General features: G+C 43.0%; 1 protein-coding gene across 5 annotated transcripts in view; it reads left to right on the top strand.

Moving 5' to 3' along the window:
* Window positions 1–19249, top strand: part of LOC132887229 (NACHT, LRR and PYD domains-containing protein 12-like) — a 118695-nt gene that overhangs the window by 7059 nt on the left and 92387 nt on the right. For 3 of the 5 annotated variants that reach the window (XM_060922724.1, XM_060922725.1, XM_060922726.1), the window contains exon 2: window positions 13974–14090. In XM_060922724.1, coding sequence (XP_060778707.1) covers window positions 13975–14090 — 116 coding nt within the window. In that variant the 5' untranslated portion in view covers window position 13974. Of the gene's footprint in view, window positions 1–11958; window positions 12263–13973; window positions 14091–19249 lie in introns of those variants that run through there. The other 2 variants (XM_060922723.1, XM_060922727.1) reach the window with 2 other exon arrangements.

The raw sequence follows: 19249 nt of genomic DNA, 5'->3' as shown, positions 1-19249 counted from the left end.
CCTGTGTGGAGTACAACTGGCGCCCCGAGGTTTCCTTTGCAGTTGCTGGTAGCTCCTGAGGATTTTTGTTGATGGTGCCAAGCAGAGTTGTTTTTCGTTGAAGAAGCCTGTTAGCCAAAGACAGAGAGGTGAAGAAATTATCCATAGTTACAATCCTTCCCTGGTCCATACGGTAAATGGTTCCATCAATTTCAAAACAACATTCTCTGATAGCCTCTCTCCCGTTGGACAAGTGGGATCTTTTCCCAAGTAAGGGATGGCATTACACATGTATTTTGTGTCCAGATCTGCTGCAATTCAAAACTTGATTCCAAACTTGTCAGGGTTGGATGCGATGTACTGCAGAAAGGGACAACGAACCTTTGAAGGAAATAACTGCTCATGCATGGTAACATGTTGCCCTGGACTGTAGGACGACACACAATTCTGAACAAACTCCTGCCAGATGTCTGAAATTGCTGCAAATTTGTCCGTTTGTATGCGCTCCTTGCGGGTGTCCTTGTTGTCGAAGCGAAGGTGCCGCTTTATTTCAAGAAAGCGGTTACGGGGCATTATGGCTTTGATATCTGGGTTGCCGAATCTATTGGCCCACATGAGTCGCATGGCACCAATGTAGCCCTTGGCAGCCCTTCGAAAAAGGATTGCGAGGAGCGCCATCCGCTCGAAGACACTCATCTGCCAGCTGGGATTTGTTCTACGGCCCTCCTAGACTGTGCAGTCTCTGATGGCCAACAACATGCTGATATCCAACAAATACAGGAAGCTTTGAAGGCGACTCGTGATTTTGCGTGTTGCAAACTCTGTTGGCCCTCCAGATCCATTGAATGCTGTCTGTGGAGTTTCATGAGCAGAAAAGTCTCCAACTTTGTGGTGGAACCACACAGTACCATCTTTCGCCTTCTCTGTGGATCCAGGTGTTATGCCCACATCTGCAACTTTTTTGTTTTTTTATTACAAGGGGGGTTGATGTGCATTGTGTCTTCCTCCTCATCTGATGTGGCCTCTGTGTCTGAACTGTCCTGCTCAATCACATACTTGGGTTAGGGTTTCCGGAAAGGTCCTGGCCTAGGCCAAGGCCATGTTGTGCACTGTCCTTCCCAAGCCCCATCCTCAATGCTCCACAAGTGCCTGGTCAGTACCCCCATGTTATATTTGGGTTATTATTCCATTATTATTTGAGGCTAGGTTTTGGGCTGGGGCTAAGGCTAGGGGTTGGGTTAGGGGTGAGCTCACGTTGGGGTTAGATCCAGGATTTGGGGTTAGGGTTAGAACTGATCCTTCTTGGTTGCCTTGGTTGTGACATTGTGAAGTCTGGTTAGGGTTAGAAACAAAGAGGCTATTTCTCAGGTAACGCAATTATTAGGCTTCTTTACACAACAATGGGAGGCAGGTAATGGTACGTTAGACTTATTCACAAATTTGGGGGGGGGATTTCATTGCAGACTAAAGTCTGCACTTTGGGCCTTCTAGTGTTAAAAATATGCTGTTAACTCCAAACACTTCTTATTCATTGCAAAACGTTTATTTCAGCGCTGTATACAGGTATTGAGCACACAATGTGACCGCTTTTATGCGGCAGCCTAATAATAATAGAACAACCCGAAAATTGCAGGGTAACCCCAGACCTGCGCAAGTGATGCGCTACTGGCAAAAGAGCCAGCGACGTATGAAAAAAACCCACACCTTGGACCAAATACATATTTTCGGCACGCTGCTCCACCAGTCTGTAATGGTATTTTTCATATGATTACATTACAGTGTAAATGTGGTCTTGAGAAAAAAAATGTTTGCAGACCTTTTGTTAAAATTGCTAAAAGTGATGTTGTAATATTAATATGTAATAAAAAAAATCAGACATTATGATCTTAGAAAACGCTTTAGTGACGAACAGTTACAGACAGTAATATGTCGTGATGTTATATTATAAAATATTTTTTATTAGGCTATATATTAAATTATATATTAAATTTATCTTCTAAAATAACAGACTGTACTCGTATCACAACCGGTTTATTTCACCATTGGAGATCAGATCACACAAGACATGCGTTACATGACTTATTTTAAGGATTTAAGTAGGCTATTTAAAAGCAGTGCCAGCAGGACTTCGTGGCTCAGGTGGATAAGGCACCATACCATAAATCCAGGGACCAGGGTTCGATTCCGACCTGCAGTCATTTTCCGAGCCCTCCCTGTTTTTCTCCTGCTCATTTCCTGTCTCTACACTGTCCTAAATGAGTTTGGATGTCTGTAAACCAATCAGGATGCTCTTTGTCTGGCATGCGCTACATGAACAGGCGCGCACTCCGTCATATGTGCGATGCAGACATTAATGTTTCGCGTGCACGCTCTTGCTCACTTGCTCTAGATTCCGGGAGATATTCTCCAATTTGCGGGCATCAGGGAGCCACTATCAATATGCGGGAGACTCCCGGAACTTCCGGGAGACTTGGGATGTCTGCACTCATGGATTAAAGCAAAAAAAAAAAAAAATCATCTGACTGAAAAAAAAAACCCTCCATGTCGTTGGCCCCTACCACATCAGCGATGCGTCAAATTTTCAACGCCGTGTTGTCCATTATCCCCTCGGCCCCTACTTATAGTACATTTACATAATTTTAACAATGACTAAAGCTAAGGCAAGACTTTACCATTGTCATTACTGGCTATAAATGATGAAACATCAAGTTTTCAGCGCAAAGTGCAAATTTATTTCAACAGTACTTTAGTAATGCACAACAGTGGTTAAGAGAAAAGTGCAAGTGCAGTCGAACTTGAACCATGCTTTCAAAAGAGTGGAACAGAAAGAACTTGCAAGAAAAGTAAAGTGAAAGTTCACTTTTTCTGCTTCTTCGCAGTGAAGCCAAAGGCATCTAGTTTTTTGCCATTGCTTCCATAGACTTTTTTTATGGCAAACTACACAAACGCACACACCTGCCATTTTCATCTTTTTGCACCATGAACTAAATGGCTTGCCATTATTGCCCATTTCATTTAGTCAAGCCCATCTCCACTTATTCTTTACCATTTTGTCGATGTCTGACACATCTGTGCCTTCATTTAAAAGAAGCGCGTACATGCTGGCAAAACCGAAAGTAATTTGACGCGCTCTAGTGATGAAAATCGAAGGGCCTATGTCCGGTGGCCTTATATGTACTCGAGTTGGGGGGGGGGATGTAGGGGGAGGCATCCCCCTTCTGAAATAAAAATCTCAAATCATTCCCCTTATAAAATGGCCATCCCCCCATCACATCCCTTGGGCTATTTTACCGATTAATGTGGAAATTAGCCTACTATTATTTTAACTACTACTATTTCAACATTAGAGGCTTTGCGCAGTGATGGCCTACATGTAGCCGGATAAAAAAGACACATATTTATTTATTCGGTTGCACCTCTCATTCACACCTATACGGAGGTTTCAGTCACTGAAAACAGCTACTTTCGCAAACCCTGGGCAGAGTGGAGATTTCTGAAAACTCCATCTTCAGACACGCGTGTAAATCGGGAAAACGAAGCAGCAGTGGGCGAGAGGGCGCGCGCGAATATAATGAGTCATAGGTGTGAATCTTTCACCGAATGCCAATTGTCCCGGTTCTTCATGAAATCGCACGCACAAATTCATCAGGTTAACTTTCAAATAACTGTTCTTGTGCACTTGCGACACCGGAGCCACTTTCCTGAATTTTGAGCTTCGGAGTATTCGCTTCTTTATCTGAATTTTGAGCTTCGGAGTATTCGCTTCTTTATCTATTTAATCAATTAATTTATTTGTCACATTAAGTTAGTAATGTAAAACATTAGTAGCCTATTTAAGCAATCGCTGTTTTCTCCACTGTTTTCCGACCTTTTGTGCTTAGTGAATGAGACACTTCATTACACTCCACTGACTGACTTAATTCTGGACTTTTTTGAAAATGTAAAATATAGGCCTACGAGATGTTTTTTTGGGACTTAATTCGCGTTGCTCCTTCACTATTAATTTTTGAGACTGACGAGGCACTAAATACTGTGGAATTATTTTCTTCTTACTATGAAGTTTGGCATCTTAAACAAGTGTCGGGAAATCTTGCAGCCCGACTCTGCAGCCTCCAATGTTTTAGCGAACTGCTGAAACCATAATGTTTAAAGATTAAATCGTAGGCTAATCAAACCAAAGAAAAATACAGCCTTTCCAAAACGTTGTCTGCCGAAGACTACAAAACGCTTAATAGCAAAGGTCTTGCTGTGGCTTCAACTTTTTTCACCTGATCACCTTTCAATAGGCAAATATCATTATTACTACTACTACAAAAGGCCTAGTATTAGTAGTAGACAAGTAACCTAGTTGCCCAGTAGTCGGACAGCCAAATAGTTTCATCAGTGGCCTACGCCGAGCCTCCCCGGGACTAGACAGCAGCGGAGGCTGTATTTATTTATTTATTTATTTATTTATTTATTTATGCCTATCTAGCGCAACAACTTATTCCTTTACATAAACTCAAACATGGCACAAGAAAGGGTTCAATAACAGGCAATCACAGCAGCTTGGTGAAGTTCTAAATCACATCGGTGTCAGACCTATGGGCCTACCCCCCTTTTTTCCTTGGATCTGCATCAATCTCATTATTGACCTTTAGTGCTCCCAGTTGACGGAAATCCGTCGTAGCGACGGAAAACTTTAATCCATGCTGCACTAGACAGTGTTTATGTAGAGAGCATGCGCACTTCAATCAATCTATCTTTTATTTCAATTATATATAAACATATATTCAAACTCACTGTATGAGTGCATTAAAATCTTATGGCTTTTTAACTCCCGGTGAAAGTCCTCCGGGTTGAATTAACTAACTGAAATCAGCTGTTCTCAGCGTTTGATAAACCTGCTTTGTGAAACGGACAATCACTGCTCCTCCCCGTGGAAAAATGAGGGATAGCAGCTGGTTTTCACACAAGCTGCTTAGGGGCGTCACCAGTCAGGACTGCATTGACTACGTCATTGTGGGGGATAAATTATCTGCAGTGACCAATCGGCAGACAGTCACGAACCAGTCAGGGGACGGCCAAGGGCCTGCAGAGGGCCAGTCACGGAAACGTGGAGCAAATTCAATGGCTGCCACTGTATATAGCCGCACAGATGACATCTCGTCAAACAGCTGGGTCTCTGCATCAATGTCACATTGACACAATCTTGACAACACGTACTGGAGGGACGATTCAACCTCATCCCATTGAGGGACAGTGTTGAGGAGAGTCCAGGAGAGGACCTCTATCTCCTTAAACGGAGCTCCCCATTCCTTCAAGTATGAAATGCAATACTCGTAAAAGGCGCAGATGGTGTCGCGAAATTCCGCTGCCTTTTGTGAATCATCAAGGGCGCTCAGAAGCTTCTTCACCTATAAAAGCGAATAATTTCCCAATTTTCCAAATTATTAACAAATAAGTTTCAAATCACTTTATTGGCTAATGTTTCATGTTTATTTCCACACACTATGTATAACCTAAGCCTAATGTTAGGGCAAAGTAGGAAGAATTATGCTTTATGGAGATGCTGATTTCATTCATCCAGCAGGACTTGGCACCTGCCCACACTGCCAAAAGTAGCCTAATACCTGGTTAAATTACAATATTCTAATTTTGTGAGATGCTGAATTTGGGATTTTCTTTAGCTGTAAGCCATATCAAAATTAGCACAAATAGGCTCATGGCAAGAAATATTTCACTTACTGTCTAAAAACTTATCTTTTTTCCTTAGCCTTTACTCCCTGATCATTTTCCTCTTTTATTTTAACTGCTCAGCCTTCAATTTGATTTCATTATTGTATTGTGTACAAAAATGGTAGAGTGTAGGCCTATTTTTAAATTTAATTTTCCTGCAAGGGCGGCACGGTGGTGTAGTGGTTAGCACTGTCGCCTCACAGCAAGAAGGTCCGGGTTCGAGCCCCGTGGCCGGCGAGGGCCTTTCTGTGCGGAGTTTGCATGTTCTCCCTGTGTCCGCGTGGGTTTCCTCCGGGTGCTCCGGTTTCCCCCACAGTCCAAAGACATGCAGGTTAGGTTAACTGGTGACTAAATTGAGGGAAGGTGTGAATGTGAATGGTTGTCTGTGTCTATGTGTCAGCCCTGTGATGACCTGGCGACTTGCCCAGGGTGTACCCCGCCTTTCGCCCGTAGTCATCTGGGATAGGCTCCAGCTTGCCTGCGACCCTGTAGAACAGGATAAAGCGGCTACAGATGATATGAGATTTTCCTGCAGGGGGGCAGATGTCTTTGGGTTTTCACGCTTGCCTTGAGACCTGTGAACACAGCCAACTTTCTCTCCTACAGTTTGCCTTGCAGGTTGCGCAGGTGTTGGGCCGAGTGCGCGGCTGTGTTTTTCTGCCTCTCCAGCACCTGGACGGTATTGTTGAACAACGACAGCTGATTGTGCAGAAACCACATCCAGGCCTCATTAAGTGGGTTCTGTAAGAATTCAGCGATCACCACAGGTGGTCTGTCTTGAGAGGCAAAGTAGGACTGCAGCACAGGATAAAGCTTCAGCACTCTTTCGACAGCCGGACCTAGGGACAGCCACCGGGTCTTACTTGTCCCAAGGATCGTTGCGTACTCGAGCTCGATGAAGTCGCAGAACTCTTTTAATTGCTCAGTTCAGACAGTAAAGATGTGGAAATGTCCGAAAACTTTCACAATAAAGCTCTTGATGTCACAGGGAAGGGTATCTGCAGCAGTTTGGAGAGCATTGTGAGCGATGTGTGCAGCACAGCCCACTCCCACTAACTCATTGGTGGAGGCCTCGTTTAATTTGAAAAAAAACGTTGTTCATGCCAGCCCGAGCTCTCCCACCAAAGTTGGTATTGGTGTTGTCAGCAGAGAAACCAACAACTTTGTTAAGCAGGTTAAAAGCTCGGAGACTGCGACTGACCTCCCCAACAAGAATGTCGGATGTCTCACCTGGAACTGATGTGAATTCCAGGATTTTCACCCGCACCCCCTCTGTATCCTTGAAGTAGCGGATCACGATGGGAATAAGCTTCACCGCTTTGTGATTGGATGCATCGATAGCCACCGAGACATGATGAACCACTCCTAGGTCTGCCTTTAACAGATCCATGGCATGGGGTGAGATGACACTCATCACGATCGCTTCGGCCTTGGTTCGTGCACAAGTGAAGCGTTCCTCGTAAAACTTCCTTATCAGGCCCGCGGTGCAGTCCATGGACCTGAAACTTCGGTTGTGGTTCACCAAATGATAGGCAAAAGTACCCTCCTCAGCAGCCCGTTTGAGTTCAGCACTGCCAGCGCTAACTTTACTGAAGTAAGTGGCCACCCTGCTAGCCCCTGCCCCTACCCACCACTTGTGCTTCGCTGTTTTGAGGTGGTCTTTAACATCAGCACTACCACCATGAGCGATGGAGAAGGAGCACTTACAGTGTGTGCAGTAAGCTTCATGTTCAGCACCCTGGACTTCTCGGAGAAAGGCTAGCCCCTGCCCCTACCCACCACTTGTGCTTCGCTGTTTTGAGGTGGTCTTTAACATCAGCACTACCACCATGAGCGATGGAGAAGGAGCACTTACAGTGTGTGCAGTAAGCTTCATGTTCAGCACCCTGGACTTCTCGGAGAAAGGGGTAAGCAACCTGCAAATCTTTTGAAAATGAACATTTTCTCTTTGGCATTGTCACGTAGTAGTTGACAGCCGCTAGCGAAAAAAAACGTTATAACGCGGCCTCTATATTGCAACATTGTACAAATAGATACATTGTAAGGTTGACTGCGCACACGCACATTTATGCTGAATTGCTAGAAGCTTTATTGACATCTCGTTGGCTACATATGATCATTGTAACCGGGACAGTTTGTTAGTGTTTGGTGTAAACCGGGACATTTCAGCATCCCGACGGACCTTTGTCAGGACTGGGGACACGCAACTCAAAATCGGGACTGTCCCAGTCAAACCGGGACGTCTGGTCACGTTATCCCATCTGTTTCTGGGTTGTAGAATTTTTTTATATCATAGCAGCCTCTCTTGGTTTATTTCTTCATCGTTATAGTTACTATGCTGTTTCCTTATGCTGCACAAAACACACACAGAAAGCCAATAGCTGTGGGCTGATGAGTAGAGTCAGTGTAGCACACACAGGGCCCAAACCATCAGAAAACAACTCCATGGGTTTCTTTATGTCTCCACACTCTGTGGCTCTGGGGCCCTGCTCGCGCAGGCCAAAGGGCCCTGCAGGAGCTCCTCCACACAAACAAACAAACAAAAAAGGACAATTTAAATTGAACATAACTTGAACAAGAAGGAGCCTGTGCGGGCTCAGGCCCCTGGAACACCTGATGGAGTCGCTGTGCCTTTGGAGAGAGAGGAGGTCTGCCTCACCTTGCTGAGGGGTCCATTAGGAGCCAGACTAATTCAGTTTGGGTTTTGTTTTCTCTCTCTCACACATACAGGCCTTAGTTACTACCCTACTCTCCATCTTTTGAGTATATTGAGGGTTAAGCGAGCTGGGAGGGTAGCCTGGTACGCAATAATGTGTAAAACAGTTTTACAGCTGGATAAATATTTTTCTTTGGCTGTAAAAATATTTATAAGTATAAATATTTTGTGCATGTATAAAAGAAGTTCTGCAGCTGTAACCAAGCATAACAAAGTAAAATTTAGACTCCTCTTGCGAAACAAAATGCCTCAGAGCATGGACAAGATTTGTATCCGTGATTTAATTTGCAGCTGGATCCTATCCCTGCTGACTATGGGTGAGAGGCGGGGTTCACCCTGGACAAGTCGCCAGATCATCGCAGGGCTTACACATAGAGAGACAAACAACCATTCACACTCACACCTACAGTCAATTTAGAGCCACCAATTATCCTAACCTGCATGTCTTTGGACTGTTGGGGAAACCAGAGCACCCGGAGGAAACCCACGCGGACACGGGGAGAACATGCAAACTCCACAAGAAAGGACCCTGTCGGCCACTGGACTCAAACCCAGAACCTTCCTGCTGTGAGGCGACAGTGCTAACCACTACACTACCGTGCCGCCCAATGTTCACTGGTCATTCTTGAATTCTTTTTCTGTTTCCCAAAATCCACTGTATTCTCAGCGAACACTCGTATGTCCACTGTTGTGTGGACAGGCAATGAGAGAGGACCCGCATAGATCGTGCAAACTGGGCTTTAAGCTCTTTTATTTTCCATGTCCTTACCTCGGACTGCTGTGGGTAAGAGTCTTCAAAGTGTCTGCTTTTGTTAGGACATTTTAAATTGCCACTTTTGCCAACCACAACAGACTTGGAGCAAATGAGACACATCGGTCTTACTGAGCTCGTTGCAGGAAGAATACAAGCATACTTTGCTGTCCACTCTGCTTGGAAGACTCGGTTTTCAAGATCAATTTCCCTAATTTTCCATAATGCTATATTTCGCCTAAACCTGCATGCTTCTCTTTACCGAGCAACCTACAGAGTATAAGTCAGCAACACATAGGACCCATATGACTCTACTGAGCCGGCATCATTATGCCTGATTAAAAGTCTCCCGCCAATTTCTTTTTTTTTTTTTTGAGTGAAGAAGTGTTTGCATTCTGGATGGAAGCCTCTTGCGGTCTGGATTTGAACCAGAGTCCACCAGTTGTTGACACCTGCTGTATGGTTTATGGATTCAACTTCAAAATTACTGCTCTCTCTCTCTCTCTGTGCGCATGTGCTGATTGAGTGGGCGGAACCAGAGCATTGTGAATGAGCATGGAGTGGTAGCCGCTGTGCCGGGAACGAGTCTTCTATTTATCTATCTTTTCTCTCCTTATATTTGAATTTTTTTCTTACTTCATGGTTTATAGTATATTTTGCTCGGTTGTGTAGCACTTTTTTTTTTTTTTTTGTATGTTTACCAGGAGGGTCTGCTTCCAGTGTTTGAGCTGGGAGAATGGCAGGTCTAGGTGCAGGGAGTTCTGAACAACTGACACGGCGTCATGCTGTTAAAGTAGCACTGACTGCCAGTGTGGAGGATTATAGCTTGGCTGCGGGAGAGGTTGTGGGACATGTTAACATTCTCTCAGCAGCTCGAATGAACAGCACAATTGTTTTGTTTTTGAGAATGGCTGATTGGCAAATGATCTGATTGAAAATGGAGTAATGGTTGCTGGTGTTTTTACCTCTGTTCTTCCTCTCTCCACCTCACCAAAGAAAGTCACTCTGTCAAATGTTCCCCCTTTCATGAAAGATGAGGTTTTAGAACAAATCTTACGGCATTATGGTAAACTGGTGTCAGGAATTTTAAAAATTCTGATCGCATGTAAATCCCCTCGTCTGAAACACACAGTGCGTTTTAGATCTTTCATGTGCACGATACTAAAAGATAATAGAGATGGTTTGGATTTGACTCTAAATGTAAAGGTGTGTTCTGTCATGATATTATCTCAATATGTACCAGACAAATGACTCGCCAGAGTCAGCATCGAAGTTCATGTGTCTTTTTACTGGAGCACTCATGGTTTTTACATACAACCTCGTGCACACAGATTCCCCGAATGCAATGCAGCAACCAACTACGGGTGTCAGTAGGGAACATGATACTATACCACATAAACTACAATACATGATAAGGTGGACAACTTTAACGATGTTATCTTTGCTACAACAAGCATATAAAATGAGGTCCTACCTAATAGCGGAGCTTCCATTCAAATGAAAACAAACATGCAACAGACGATGGACTTTGATATGTTTCAATTTCAGTTTTATCGCGAGAAGATAAATTTCTCCAAACTCACATGCACATTATTCTTTTTATTACGATAAACTACAGTGTGCTTAAGGGATTTATAGCAAAATGTTTTGAAAACAAAAGATAGACGATTCATGAAAAGATTCAGCTTGTTGCTTTTTATGTGAAAGATTTCTTCGCCTTTCTCTCGCTCTTTCACGTCTTCTTTCCTTTTCTTCCTCTGTCAAAACTCTCTTCCCGGTTTTGACTTCATCTTTCTCTCCATGGTTAAGTTGTTCTGACATCTTTTTAAAGTTTGTAAAAATGATTATTATTTTGTTGCGCTGTTTGAGTTGTTCTCGGTGGAAAAACCTGATAAATATGAAATTATCTGTAGACAAAAGTAAGTCATGTAGGCGCGCTCGCTTCTAGTTCCCGCCAAAATCAAACAGCAATCAGAATCGTGAGGGGCGGGGACGGATGGACACGGCTGGGATCCCTGTGTGTCCATGAAAAATCAACTCGATGGGTTACCAGATTTTCTTAAGTATGGAGCTCCGCTCGGCCCGCGTGAAAGCTCCGCTACAAAAGGCACAAAATCTTCTTTATGTAAAGACTTTTTCCAGACAAGTCCATACTTGTAAGAATCGTCTTCAGGTTACACAAAACAAAATGATTGGCTTTATCCTTAGCTCCTCCCCCAGGACTCCTATAGGGTTTACTGAGTTCAATCAGGTCAACATGTTGCCAGTCCATCTCCGAGTCAAACAGTTACAACTCAATCACATCCACAACATGTTATATGGTAATGCTCCAAGATATCTTTCATCTTCTAGAAGTGTTCGGAATACCCGCCATAATACCTGTTCAGGTCCCATGTCCCTTTTTGTTCCTTCTGTAAAGTCATTTGTCCATTCTTCATTTAGGTTCACCGCCATCACTGCCTGGAACCAACTACCAAGTCAGTTACAGTCCAGAAATGTTTTACATAGTTTTAACCAGCGCTCGAAACTAACGGTGTCCCGATGTCCCGGGGACCATAAAAAATGTCATCGGGACACAAAATTATCATATCTGGGACAATCCCGGGACAATGGAAAAAAAATAGATCTAGAAAAAAAAAGTTCTACATTAATATTATTTACAAAGCCGTAACACATACGTAGACATTCACCTAATTTGTCAATTTTAATTTTAAAACGTTAACAGCGAAAAATACATAGTAGCTACACTTTCGATGCACCTGTCCTGCATCCGTAGGCTACAGAGCAGCGCATTCTGTTCTAGAATCTTCGGCCGGAGTCCGCATTATATGGACTCGGAATGGAATTGCTACCGCACACGCTGCGCCGACTCTTGCCAGAACAAAAATGCTGAAGTGGTTGAAGCGGACCGACCGCGGGGAAGAAACTGAAAGCCCAGACATAACGTCTCCGGGACCTTCAGGATCCAAAGTGTCATCGCCTGGTCTGCAGGCAACGCTAGCAACTGAATGAACTGAATGAACACTGTTAGACACGTTATAAAATATAACAGGAATGATGTGGATGATATTGACGGAAGATACCGTTCAACAGAATAAGTGAGTTTTCTTGGTGTCTTTCTAGTTCAGAAAGTTTAGTCAGTCAGCAGCACAACTAGGCTCGGACCTGCTGGCACTATGCTGATGTTGCTAACATTTGCACCCGCCAGCAAAAGTTCATAAAATGGATAACGGAAAGTTCATAAAATGGATAACGGAAAGTTCATAAAAATGGATAACGGAAAGTTCATAAAAATGGATAACGGAAAGTTCATAAAAATGGATAACGGTAATGGATAACGGAAAGTTCATAAAAATGGATAACGGAAAGTTCATAAAAATGGATAACGGTAATGGATAACGGAAAGTTCATAAAAATGGATAACGGAAAGTTCATAAAAATGGATAACGGTAATGGATAACGGAAAGTTCATAAAAATGGATAACGGAAAGTTCATAAAAATGGATAACGGAAAGTTCATAAAAATGGATAACGGTAATGGTGAAAATTATAAGTTGGCCTTATAAGTGCCAACAGATGTTCAAGGTATAAGTAGATGAAATGAACATAAAAGGGGTCTTATTTTCAACTAAAGTGTACTGCAGATGTAGGGAGTTGAAACATTTTCTGAATGAGCTAGATCTCATCTCATTATCTGTAGCCGCTTTATCCTTCTACAGGGTCGCAGGCAAGCTGGAGCCTATCCCAGCTGACTACGGGTGAAAGGCGGGGTACACCCTGGACAAGTCGCCAGGTCATCACAGGGCTGACACATAAAATCGCATAGTTACAAATATAATAGTAACTTCATATGATAATATTAACCACTGGTTATTTCAGAGAGGAAAAAAATGGGGACACTATTGCTTCCATTCGGGACAATACAACACAGAATTCGGGACCACTGGGGGACACAAAGGAAAAAAGTTAATTTCGAGCCCTGGTTTTAACTCCAATGTCAAGAAATTTTTATTTGATCAATTAGTTAATTCTTTGTCAAAGGTTTTCTTGATAGCAGGGAGACAGTAATACCTTTTATCTATCTTTCTGTTTGAACAACCAAAAAGAGTGCAAAAATGAACCATATTTAAGGCAGATTGAGTCTTGTTTACACGAAAGACGCTGTCTGTTTGTCCCCCAGATGGAATTATCACATGATGCGTTTTGTCATGCCCAAGGGATCGATTGGAACAGCAAGAACAATTCTTTTGTTTCTGCTTTACACTGAAAACATTTGGGTTTGAGATCAAAAGATGAATATGAGCTGATAGATCAGAATTTCAGCTTCATTTCCTGATCTTTACATCTAGATGTGTTCAGCAACAGAACATGACACCTTTGGAGGCAGACCACCCAATGGTTAGGTGAGCAAAAGTATTGGGGCAGATGGTCTGAAAGTAAATGAGAAAAACAGAAGACGTGCCCTTGCTATTCCAGCGCTTTCAGAGGGGTCTGTATAAACACATGAGACATGATGACATGAGATTCAAACTAATCACAGTGGAGACAGATTGATCATCTGAAACCAAATAACACGGCATTTAATGTCACTTTTCATAAATGTTCCTCAGGTTTGAATTGCTGGCTTTTATCAGGCTTTGCTTTATTTTCATACAGAAGTCTTGTGTTACTTTCTGCTTATTAGACTGAGATTGTTGAAGAGGTTCTGTGTTAATTCAAACTGGATATACAGTCATCCATATCCTCTCCATATTATATTAGCATGTACACTTCCCTTAATTTGTGTCTGTAATAATATCTGTGTTGTAGAATGATGGAGGGAAAGAGATCAGACTCACCAGAACCCAGCTGTGTGTCCATGAAGAGTGACTGGTCAATGGGACGCCCAATTCACTTCAGAGACAGAGACAGTCCTGCTGATCTGAGGTCAGTATAGTGAGGTGTTTTACAGCACTGTTCCACCTGATCAAACTCACTGGTGTCATTGTGAAGCCCTTCATGAGCTTTATCAGGTGTTGAAGCAGTAAAACACTAAACTGTGTAGTGCTGCAGCTCTCGGACTGGCAGTGAGGGAAACTGCTGGAAGAGTTCAGTTCAGCCTGCAGTCCCTGAGCTGGAGGGTCTGTGGTGGCCTAAATTTATTTTCACAGATGCATAGCCAGGACAGCAGAAGAAGCAGATAATAGGCTACTGTTAATTCATCCATGCCTAGGCCTACTACGTATGCTGTTCTCCATGCTGATAGGCTGCTGACAAGATGCATGCACTCCCCGGGAAGTGCATGCGACTCGCAAGCTCAGAATACAGAGAGCTGTGCGACGTTGTGTGTGCAGCAGCGAGAGGGACTTGTGTCGACTGCAATGATCTTCAGTGTGAAAAAAATATTCACGTACATGTAATCTGTTCAGTGTCCCTCAAGTAGACATTAAAGTTAGTCTACTGAATGTTATTTGAATTCATGCGAGAGCAACATGCCAAACAGCAGGAGTTTAAAAAAAAAAAGTAACGTTAGAGTTTTAGGCTATGGCATTATAACAACCTTCTGTAAGTGGAAGCTGACCGTCTATTTCTACAGGAGCAGAGGTCTAATTATAAAGAGAAAACACATTTCATGTGGCTTTTCCCCTTTAGGTTATGATGCGTCTGAAAAGTGACAGGCAGTAGGGCCTGTGATTGACCAATAGGGTGTGGCTGATCCCCCAACTTTCTCTGATAAAGCCTGACTTTTTTTTTTTTCTGTGTGAGGTTTGGTATCAAAATTAAAAGTACAAAATTTCATGTAATTTCATGAAGGTCTAGGGGTGGCTGATTGTATGTCAATATTTGTGCTAAATTTTCATTAAATCCGTATGTCGCCTAATTATAAATACAAATACATATTGCAAAGAAGGTTTGTAAATTGTTCCTTTGGTAAAAGTAATGAGATTTAACCTGTCTTGACAGTTTCTTTCTCATGTTTAGTTCAGTAAGCCAACTGGTGGCTCACTGTAATGGTCAAAACTTTCTTGTATTAAATGTAATGAAGAGAGATCCTTGGGTGACTGCAGTACTAGCTGAAACTGACTCATGGCAGTTCTTCACTCTGCTTCATATTGATAGCTCCTTTTTGGACAGGCCTGTTGAAGAGTGGGCCGAAAACGATAGCTATGTGAAAGGTAAAGAGATAGTAGATGCATTAAGAGTGTCAGATGACAGTGCTGAGAGAGGAGTCAAGCTTGCAGCAGACTTTCTGCAGTCTTCAAAGAATGAGGACAAATACCAACAGATTTTGCAAGTGGTTGAAAATGACAGGAAGAATGTTCCAGACCAGCGTAAACGACAAAAGTGCCTATATCCGGAAACTTGGAGCTTAATACTAGATTAAATTACTAAATTTTCTGTCATTTTTGATATTAAGTCTTTTGTGTTTAATAATTAATAATCTAAGTGAGTTACTGAATGTGTTTTTATATATATCAGTACAATCTGAGTACAAAATAAATTTATTTTCCTTCACTGATATTTTTCGTCTGATTTTTAAATGCATGAAAAATAAAATTGCAATCAGCCACCCCTAAAACTTCTTCAAAATTGATGAAATTTCACAATTATACTCTACCTGTGTAACCTCATTCCCAAAAAAAAGTCAGGTAAGATATAATAAAATTTTAGATTTTGGTGGGGACCAGCCACACCCTATTGACCAAGGGACTGAACAGTTAGCCTACGCTACCAAATGCCAGCTGACTGACTGAGAGAACTCTGTATGAGATTTAGCCTGCGATAACCTAAATTTAAACAACGTAGACCACAAGCTATGCAATAAAATGAAAATAATGACGGGCACCGGCCATGCTAAAAGACCGCTAGCATTCTCATAATAGCTAAGGCAAGGCTACTCTACATTGTACAAATGTTACATCATCAGATTCATTTTGAGTTATACAGTCTTACTTAAACCTACCTATGTTATTTTGCCAAAAGAGGTGTTAAACCTACCTGTTCCATTTCTTGGATGTCCTGTGAATTCATTTCTTCCTCCACAGGCTGAGCCATGTTTCCAAGCGTCTTTGTTGGGTGGGTCGCCTATGTTTTGGTTATATTCCCAACCGAACCACAGTAGGCTAAACTGGTTTTATGGCAGGCTTATTACAAAATAAACAGTAATTAATTTGAGGTTTATAAAACAGACAGTAATACATTTTAGTTGCAGCACATTTGAAGCAGCTGTCGGCCTACATTGGATTTAACACAAGAGGGAGCATTTGGACAAATATCGGCAAAGACCGATATGATGAGGCCGATACCGATATGGACCGATAAGTGAAAAATGGCCCAAAAACGGTCGATATATCGGCCAAACCAATATATCGGTCGACCTCTAGTTCATAATACTGAGAAGTTTCCTCAGCATCCTCCTCTCCGACACCTCCACCAGTGACTCCAGTTCCATCCCCAGGACAGACCCTGATTTCCTGATGAGTTGTTGAGGCTGTTGGCATCAGCTGCTTTCATCCCGCTGCCCCAGCACACCACAGTGTGATAAAGTATCTGCAGTATGGTTCTGCAGACACTGAAAGACCTGAGTCTTTCAAAACAACATTCGATGACAGGTTGACTTTGGCAGGCTGCTGCCTGTGACAGCACCGGAAGTGTGTCATTCCTGACTTTACCAAGCCTTTTATTTAGTTCTTCTGATATTCTGAGTTTTTTTATTCTTGCCTAGACTTCTCTACTTATCACCTGACCTCTGCCTGTTTGCTTGAATAAAATCCTTTCTTCACCTAAACATCCATCTGCCGTATGGTGACTAGATTAATGATGGCCAATGAATATACTTAATATAATTTACAACATACTATTACAGAGAAACTACTGTGGGGAAAACGAGAGGACTCTGTCCACAGTGTGTTCAACATGTCTGCTACAGAGGGAAATGACATTATGCGGGGGGACTTGCGGTTCCCGGTGCTCTCGGAAACGGCGTTTCTCTCTGAGCCGTGCTGACGGGGACTCGGAGCTTGCGAGTTTTTTGGCGCGGTCCTCATCGGAAGTTGGAATTACAAGTTACGGCCTCTGTACTGACGTCTTTTCTAGTTTTTTGTTTGTTTGTTTTGTTTGTGGAGTGTGGTGGCTGGGTCGAGTGGGTTTGGGTTTTGGTGGATTTATGGATGAGTGTAGTGGTGGTGGGGGAGAGGACGAGGCATTTAGGGAACAACTGGATAGCCAGTGGATTAACTCTAGGACGAGTGCTAACCAGAAGCAGGGACAGGGGAAAAGATCTTTTAGAATCGGATGAGAATGAGGGAGACAGGGTTGTGAGAAGGAGAGTGTGGCAGGAGGATGAATTAAAAGTAGTTGTAAGGTTCAAGGAAGGGTATGACATTGGTAAAGTTGGTTTGATTTCTTTAACAAATGGATTGAAGAAGGCGTTGGGAGAAATAGAGAGGGCATATCCAGTGTGGGGTGGGAGACTGTTCATCCAGTGTAAAAATAGTGGCCAGAGGGATAAGGCGCTGAAATTACAGTCAATTTGCAAGTTGGATGTGAGCGAGGTTAGGGTGTTTGGAGAGCGGGGAGCGAAAGGGGTTATATCAGGGATTCCCCTGGGCGAAAAATTGGATGAGCTTAAGAAAGCCATTAAAGGAGGGACGGTATTGAGCTTGAAAAGATTACAAGCAAAACGAAATGGTGAAAAGGTGGACAGCACGACTGTTCTCCTGGAGTTTAAGGAGAGAGTGCTACCGGAGAGAGTAATGGTGGGATACATGAGTTTTTATGTGCGAGAATATGTCCCTCCTCCAGTCAGGTGCTACAAATGTCAGAGATATGGGCACATAGCAAAAGTCTGTAAAAGTAAGCCGCGATGTGGGAAGTGTGGAGGTGAGCATGAATACGGACAATGTGGGGATAGTGAAATCAGGAAGTGCTGTAACTGTGGGGGGGACCATGCGGCAGCGTATGGTGGATGCCCAGTCAGGAAAAAGGCAGTAGTAATTCAACAGGTGCGATCCTTTAGGAACCTGTCTTACGCTGAAGCGGTTAAGGTCGTTCACAGTGAGGGGAAAGAGGGAAGTCAGAAGGAAGCGCGTGTGCAGGGTATGTTAAAAGGATCAGAAGGAAAGAGTAAGGGGGAGGTGATATCCCCTGAGAAATTGATACTGTTTATAGCATATGTGGTTAACTGCTCTGACGATTTGAATAGCAAGACAGATAAAATTAAGATGATAGGTAAAGCTGCTTCCAAATTCCTTAATATAGGGAACGTATCTTGGGAAAGAATACAAGCAGCATTGGCTCAGAGTGAGATGAATGAACAGTCACAACCATTACTGTAATGCCTTTTTTAATATTCCAGTGGAACGCTAGGAGTCTTGTGGCAAATGGACAGGAGTTAAAAGGATTCTTACAGGATATGGAGCATAAGCCAGACATTATATGCATACAAGAAACATGGTTGAAGCCGTCGCTGGAATTTGTTATAAAAGGGTATACAAGTGTGAGAAGAGACGGGGGGAAGGTAATGAAGGTGGATGTGCTACATTTGTGAGAAGGGGGATACAGTATAGAGAGTTGAAGAAGGGTGATGAACAAGAATACATCATAGTAGAAGTATGGACAGGAATGGGCAGTGTTAAGGTCATAAACTTCTATAATCCATGCAGGCAGCTGAAGGTGGAGCAGCTAGAGGAAATCTGGGAAAATGTAGATGGTAAGGTGATATGGTGTGGGGATTTTAATGCACATAGTGCAATCTGGGGAAATAGGGATGACCATAATGGTAGGGTGGTGGAAAGTTTCATGGAGGACAGGGGGCTGGTGTGTCTCAATGATGGAACAGGCACAAGGATAGATGTGGTGAGGGGCTCAGACACAGCGATAGACGTAACCATAGTCACAAGTGCATTAGCACATAAATTTAGTTGGCAGGTGCACACGGAAAGTGGTATAGGTAGTGACAACTTCCCTATAATGGTCAGTGCGGTTCTGGAGGTGGAGAGGGTAGATGAAGTAAGAGATGGGAAGTGGGTCTTAGGAAAAGCAGACTGGGACAAATTTGGGGAGTTAAGTGATCAAGGGCTGGTAAATATTGATACGCGACAAAG

This window comes from Neoarius graeffei, chromosome 5 (assembly GCF_027579695.1).
Source record: "Neoarius graeffei isolate fNeoGra1 chromosome 5, fNeoGra1.pri, whole genome shotgun sequence".
Taxonomy (NCBI): domain Eukaryota; kingdom Metazoa; phylum Chordata; class Actinopteri; order Siluriformes; family Ariidae; genus Neoarius; species Neoarius graeffei.
This window is presented reverse-complemented; position numbering and strand designations above follow the sequence as displayed.